The sequence below is a fragment of the Triturus cristatus genome, chromosome 10 (genome assembly GCF_964204655.1).
Source record: "Triturus cristatus chromosome 10, aTriCri1.1, whole genome shotgun sequence".
Lineage (NCBI taxonomy): Eukaryota > Metazoa > Chordata > Amphibia > Caudata > Salamandridae > Triturus > Triturus cristatus.
The window spans coordinates 741,759,346-741,766,408 of record NC_140593.1 but is presented as its reverse complement, the minus strand read 5'-3'; the positions used below and the strand labels follow the sequence as shown (position 1 = coordinate 741,766,408).

At 41.8% G+C, this 7,063-nt stretch overlaps 1 protein-coding gene across 1 annotated transcript; it reads right to left on the bottom strand.

Moving 5' to 3' along the window:
- Positions 1 to 1,475: 1,475 nt before the first annotated feature.
- LOC146789934 (zinc finger MYM-type protein 1-like) lies at positions 1,476 to 5,355 on the bottom strand. The gene is made up of 2 exons (XM_085630150.1): positions 4,004 to 5,355; positions 1,476 to 1,882 (listed from the first exon to the last, which is right to left on the bottom strand). Exon 1 carries the CDS (start codon positions 5,204 to 5,206, stop codon positions 4,043 to 4,045), a length of 1,164 nt encoding a protein of 387 aa, XP_085486276.1. The 5' UTR covers positions 5,207 to 5,355; the 3' UTR covers positions 1,476 to 1,882; positions 4,004 to 4,042.
- Between the last annotated feature and the right edge of the window lie 1,708 nt (positions 5,356 to 7,063).

Sequence of the window (7,063 nt, the reverse complement as noted above, 5' to 3'; positions counted from 1 at the left end):
TAGGTATCAATAAGGATTCTCTGGGAATGTACCAGGCTCTCTTCATAGCCCTCTTCAATAGTTTTTTTGGGTACTGTCTCTCCATCAATTTCAACATCAAGGCATTGGCGTTTTCAAAATAGTCCTCCTTAGATACTGCCAGTCCTCTATATAACTCTTGTCCACCCTGATGAAGACCTTCGACAATAAGTGCCACGCTGAAGGTCGAAACGCGTTGGTTTTCTGATGAGGCAAGCCTTAAAGAATTAAGGAAACAGAAAGACGTCTACTTTCCGACAACACTTGGAATGAATTCTAAATAGTGTTGTAAACTTGCTTTCCAAATACCTGTAGGCTATCTCTCTTTGGCACCCTAATAAATTATCATCCTGAGAGGACTAGAAGAATGTGAGTCCCTGGAACTCTATGTGAATAACGCAGGACTTTTTTTCCCATATGTACAACACTCTACACATAGCTGTTTAAAATAGTATGAGAAGATCCTTTGTGTTTAGTATATAGAATTATTGTTGTCCTTTTTCTGAAGATTGTCTAAGTACATGACGTTGTGTTTATTTGTCACTTGTTTATTGTCAATTCCCTTGAAATATTTTTGTATTTTTGTAATCACAATTGCACAGAATCAACAGGTCTTGATGTAAGAACACGAAATGTAATATTTACACTGCGAACACAATTAGTAGAAAACAAAAATCTACTTCTGAAAAGTTGAAAAGTTGATTTATGGTGACAGAGGTATCCTGTTTTGTTAACAGGGTGTCAATGTGACACCCTGCCACCCTTGAATATGCTCCCCCTATTACCGATTCGGTATTTACTGAATCGGTAATAGTGAATGGCTTCCTATTCATTCCTATGGGCCTCCAGGCCCATAGGAATGAATGGGAAGGTAGCCTTATTACCGATGCAGTAAATACCGAATCTGTAATAACGAATAATACCGAATCGGTAACATTTACCGATCTGTATGCCAGGGGCAGGGGCGGTGGGTGAGATTTGAAAGTGGTGGGGCGCAAACGAATTAGCATAGAGCACCGTAGCTAGCGAGCGCAGCGAGCGAGCCCGAACCCCATAAGGGGGGTTTGGGGGGATTACCCCCCCCCAAGAAAATTTTGGAAAAAAAGAAGAAAAATCGTGCATTTTCAAGCAAATTTGAGAAAGCAGGAAGGTTAATAAAGCAATTGTGAAAGTGCAGTTATTACATTAATAGATGGCATAACATAGGTAGCTGCTTATTCAGTATTACCACAGAGCTTCATACATTCTGTCCTATTATGCTCAGGTGCTGAATTCAGACTATAAGACTCATGGAAATCTCAGCTCTAAGAGTAGAAGAAGTTGCACAGCAGTGTAATGGTTGCCAGGCTCGTTCCGCAGGAGCGTCAGGAACTTGAAGAAAAGTCCACAGTCTTCCCCTACGGCCTTCCGACTCTATTAGAATAGACTCTAGAGTAACGAATGGCACGCAAGGGGAAAACAGGGAAACAAAACAAGGAAAGGCGGGGGAAGAAAAACAGTCTTACAACATACTGAATATTAGACTCTAGAGTAACGAATGGCAAGCAAGGGGAAAACAGGGAAACAAAACAAGGAAAGGCGGGGGAAGAAAAACAGTCTTACAATATACTGAATATAAAAGAGGCAGCGCAATGCGCTGTTACCGTGATTCTGGTTGAGCTGAACTTTGTACACACACTTCACATAGGTCCACGCAAGTACCCCAAATATAAATGGTATAAAGCAGTGTTTCCCAAACTGTGGTCACATTCCCAGGGGGGTCCTCAGGCAGTAATTTTAAAAGCACAAAAAAGTTCCTTGTAGAATCAGCAGTTTTCCAGCAACAATAAAAGTGTCAAGATTACGTCGGTGATTAATGTACCTGCTGGAGAGAGATGAGAGTTGTGTCAAGTGGCAGCTTTGACTTATCTAATGTAGCACAGAGGGTTAATATGCCTACTGCAAAGAACGTGTACCATGCATTTTGAAAAACATTTTTTATGTGCCTAGGTTAGTGGGTTACTGCTTTAGTCACAGATTCTTTTGTTACTGTGCAGTTCATAAGTGACAATAGTAATCTAGCACAGTGACCTATAAACTGTCAAACAGCTGCTTGCAAGCTGCATGATACAAGTTAGAAACATATGTTTGTTTCAAGTCTTTCATTATCCTAATCCTGCTAAAAAGGTTTATTTGGGTGGAAATACATTTTTATTGTTAAAGTCAATGCTAACCACTGTTATGTTCTGAATCCTGAGTTTGTGCTTCTCCAGACCAAGCACTCTTTAAAAATGCCTACCAGTATGAATAACATGTGAATCCTACACCCTGTAGTCGCATTTGCCTTATGTAACATTTTCTATACACTGAGTTACACGTATGAATCATTGTCTCCATGGGGCAGATTTGCAAGAAAATTGACTGTGTGTGTCGCAAGCCATTTGGCTGCGCCGCACTGAGTCACTTTCGAAGCACAGGGATGCGACATATTTACAACAATATGTTGCATCTCTGTGCTTCCCCCTGTGCTGGCGCACAAACTGCTGCCATACGCCTGCACAGGCACATTTGCACCATGGTGCAAGGATGCCTGTGTCGTGGGGAGATTGTTTATGTGCAGGAAGTAACCCTTCCTGCATGTAAACAATCAGAAATGGCGTTTTTCAACTTCTAAGTGTGCTGCATTAGCACACATAGAACTTGCAAAACGTCATTGTTTTACTGATTGTTTATGTGCAAGAAGGGACACCTTCCTGTACATAAACAATCACCAGAGGTAATATCCTGTTTCTATGCGTGCTGCAGAATGCAACATGCATAGAAAGAGGAGAAATTAATAAATTTCTCCAAGTTGCCCCTCCCTACGCCTCCCCTGGGGTGGCGTAGCATTCAGACACATTTCCAGATTTACGATTCCTCGTAAATCTGGAAATGTGTCTGGTTCCATGGGTTATGCGTGGGAACACCCACAGCAACACTCATGGAACGTCCCTTTCACGTAAAGTGCTGTGTGCAATTGGGCCATATTTACAAGACCAGTAAAAGTCACGCAGGGTTGCTTTTCCTGCCTTGGAAATATGGGGCACTAAAATGCGTCACTGGTGCATCACTTTTTGTGACGCACCTGTGGCGCAAGGGGCTTGTAAATCAGCCCCTATATGTGTGTGATTTAAGGTGCTCTGACATCCTTCAATGGTATGAGAGATGTTATAAAACAAATTAAATACATGTGACAGGGGGGGCTATGGAGAGATGAGAGGCACTGTTGGAGGAGGATAATATGGGAATCATTGAAGAACCCCAACAAAGATTGTCATATCCTGGTGCATAGTAAGGTCATCATTTACTACTCTTTAAAAGCTGATACAATTCAATATATAATGATAAATTTGTTGTAGACTGCACCATTGTTTCCTAAATTGTCTTGGGGGGAGAGCCTCCCAAAGCCCCCTTTGTAGTGGTCAGGCGCACTCACTGCACTAGGTGTGCACTGTATGGGCACTGGTCTGAAAACATTTGCCAGGGCTGCTTTGGGTTTCCAGTCTGGCCCTGGCAGGAGTCTCATACTGCGAAATAAAACCAACCATTTAAAAGTTAGTCATGGAGATGCAGCGCTAACCCTCCTGTTTTTTGCAAATTCTTTCAATATAAAATACTAAAATCCTTAGTAATTCGAGTATCCGTTTTGTGTGCACACGTGTGTTTATTGTTTTCGAATTACTGTTTTAATGTTTGAAATTTAAGTCATACAAATTGCTTGGGGGTCCCCGGCTTCCAGTGGTGACTCAATTGGGGTCCTCAGGAGTAAACAGTTTGGGAACCACTGGTATAAAGGTTTTCGCAATTTGCCAAGGGGAAAGGTTTGATAGGCAACACAAGCAACGAATCGTTCACCCTGCGGGAGACAGGTCCGGCCAGTGAACAAAGGTGAGCAAATCTGTGTAGTCTCCAAATAGAACAAACACTACAAAACTTTTAAAAACAGAGATAACAATGCATTTCTTACCTCAATCAGAATTTTTTGTATTCAAACAAGTAGCAGCATTCACTTTTTGTAGATGAAATCCGCACGTCTCTCTTTCAGTGTAGCAAACTTGTCAATTACTTTCATGTTGAAGTCCGGTATCTTTTGGACTAGCTTGCTCTCTACAGATAGCATCGCCAAAGCATTTAGTCTTTCCTCTAGCATGGTGTTCCTGAGGAATGTCTTTATGCGCTTTAAGGCTGAAAAACATCGTTCAGCTTCTACTGTTGTCATTGGAGTCGTAATCACAATTTTTAGTAAAGTCACTGTCTCTGTAAGTGAGTTTTCCATATGCAGTTTATGAATTAAACTCAGCAAAGTCAAGGCGCTTGTGGCCTTCCGGTACACAGGCATTCCGTAGAGTACAGTTAACTCAGTTCTCAGCTGCTCTTTTTTGAGCATAGGATACGCTTCCACAGCCTGATTCAGAGCACGCTCAGGGAAGGATTCATCATATTGTGCAAACTCTTTACCTTGCAATAAAGTCGCACTCACCAAATGTTTTGTGAACGAAAAGCGTTCTTTCGCCTGCACAATTACAATGTCACATATCTCCTTTCCAATTCGAACCAGAGAGGTGATGTTTTGTCTGCGGTTTGCAAAAACAGAATGCTGCGGCAGTTTGCTCTCTAAATCTTCAACCCCATCTCTCACTTTCATAATCTGTTGTACAAATGCAGATGTATTGGCTTTCACAGAGACAGTATCTAGGTCTTTTCTTTGCAACTGATCGTATAACACATCAACAGGAATCATTATGTCATGAAATAAAAACAGTAAGAACTGAAACTCTTTGTCTTGTAGTGTTCTAATAAAGCCATGGGCTTCATTCTGACTTGTGTGATCAAAGTCTGCTCTGGATGCTATGGCGACAAAACATTTCTCAAGGCCCTCCCTCTGTTCAAAGATTAAGTTGACTGTACGAATGTGAAAGTTCCAACGAGTTGAGGATCCCCTTGGTACGCTTTTGTCCACAATCTCATGAAGGGCTTCTGTTCTTTTGGGGGAACGTGTGAAGAATGCTGCTATGCCTCCGATATCCTGAAAGAAGACTCGTGTCTCTCTGATCTTTGATACCGCCTGTTGCATAATAAGATTGAGTTGGTGGGCGTAACAGTGCACAAAATGAGCATTAGGGTACACATCTCGAATTCTCTTCTGAACTCCACTAAGGCTCCCACTCATTACGGATGCACCGTCATAGCTTTGTGCGATAAGTTTTTGTTTTTGAGGCAGGTCCGGGAAAATTAAGTCCAGTTGACACAGTATTGCTTCAGTGATGGTTGCTGCACTAGAGTCACTTAAATGCGTGAAGCCATAAAATCTTTCCACAATGTTTCTGTCACTGTCAAGATACCGAAACACTAACACGGACTGTGTTTGAGTGGACACATCAGTGGTGTCATCAGCCTGAATAGCCACAAAGTCTGTGTTTCGCAACTCTTGCACAATATGGCTTCTTATAATTTCGAGCATACAGTCAAGGAGTTCATTTTGTATTGTATTAGAGGTGCCCTTAAAGACTGTAGCATGTGCTAAATGTCTTTCCAAATCCTGGTCTATGGTTGACATTAAATCCACTAGGCCTCGGAAGATCCCAGGTTTTGAGGAAGTTTCCGATTCATCATGGCCTCGCAATGCCAGTTCGAAAGCACCACAGAAACGAATGCAATCAATGATCTTGGATAGATTTTGTCTGTTCTTATCCACAGCTTCATTGTGTTTTTGAATGGATTTGCGATACGCATCATTTATCTGCTGCTCAATTGGTGCGTCTTCCCCCAACATTCCCAGTCTTGTCAGGTTTTCCAGATGATTTCTTGTGAGCGCATGCTTCTTTATTTTTTCAGCGATGTGCTTCAGGTCGACCATTCCTTGCCGTGTCCAAGAAAAGTCACCGCCAAACAGCAAGCAGGGGAAGCAGAACAGAGAATTGCGTATAGGGCAGCCTGTAAGCCAATCAGCTTTTGTGTACCAGGCATTTGAGAATGTACGTTTTGACATTTTTCCTCTGTCCTGGGTAGTTTGCTGTAGGTTTATTTCAGGCTGATGAGGTCCCAATTGTTTTAACTTCAGTTTTTGTTCAAGTGGCCGTGACTGGAATGACTTTGTAATCAGCTCTTGTACTGTATTCATGATGGGGTGTCGGGTGTTGCTGGCCTTACCAATATATATATATATATATATATATATTAAAGAAACCTGTCAATAATCAAAGTACAACGTATAAGGTGCAGTGCAATAATATCAAATTTCAGTATAAATACATTATACATATATCTTGTGCAATATCCTAAAACATCTCAAATGACTGCTAAAAATAGAGCCGTACTGCCTCCTGCCTCTCTGTGCCATAGTGGTTGCTGGAGGCACTGAAAGACACTGCTTGAGGGCCTTGAGAGTGACCACATGACATGCATAGCTCCAACTACGATGTAAAAAAATATATAGCATCAGTTGCCTTACCTTTAACACTGGTGTTTGCTGGGTTGTAGCCGGGGTCGGGTGAGAGAGCAGCAAAGGAGGTTGGGGTCCTCTTGTTGTTTGCTGGAAAATTGCCCCAAAATGCGGTAATGTTTCAGGTTGTCAGGTGCTGAAAATGAAAAGATAACAATTTATTTTTGAAACAGTAGGGTAATGAAACAAAGACTGTGGGGAAAAAACATAACGCTCCAATTTTTCCTTGCAGTTTGCATCCAGCTCTTAGATGACAGTTATTAGCTCTCTGAGAGTCCGTTGTATGTTAGGATTTTAACTTAGAAACTGCAAGTACCAAAAGGATCTCTCTGACAAAAGCAGTGCCTCACTGACCTATTTACATCATATGCATTTTGTGATCTGCATCAGGTATATATGTTCTTTGCAGCAGGCACATTAAGCTTCTGCGCTGCCGCCTGCTGCTAGTTCACTACTGGGACGGTGGGACCACAAACATACTAGTCTGGCAAACTGCCAACGCTCCTACATATATAGGTCAACAACTGATGTTTCTATTTGTTTTATATAGCGAAGTAGACCCGAGACATCGGATCGGGCATGTAT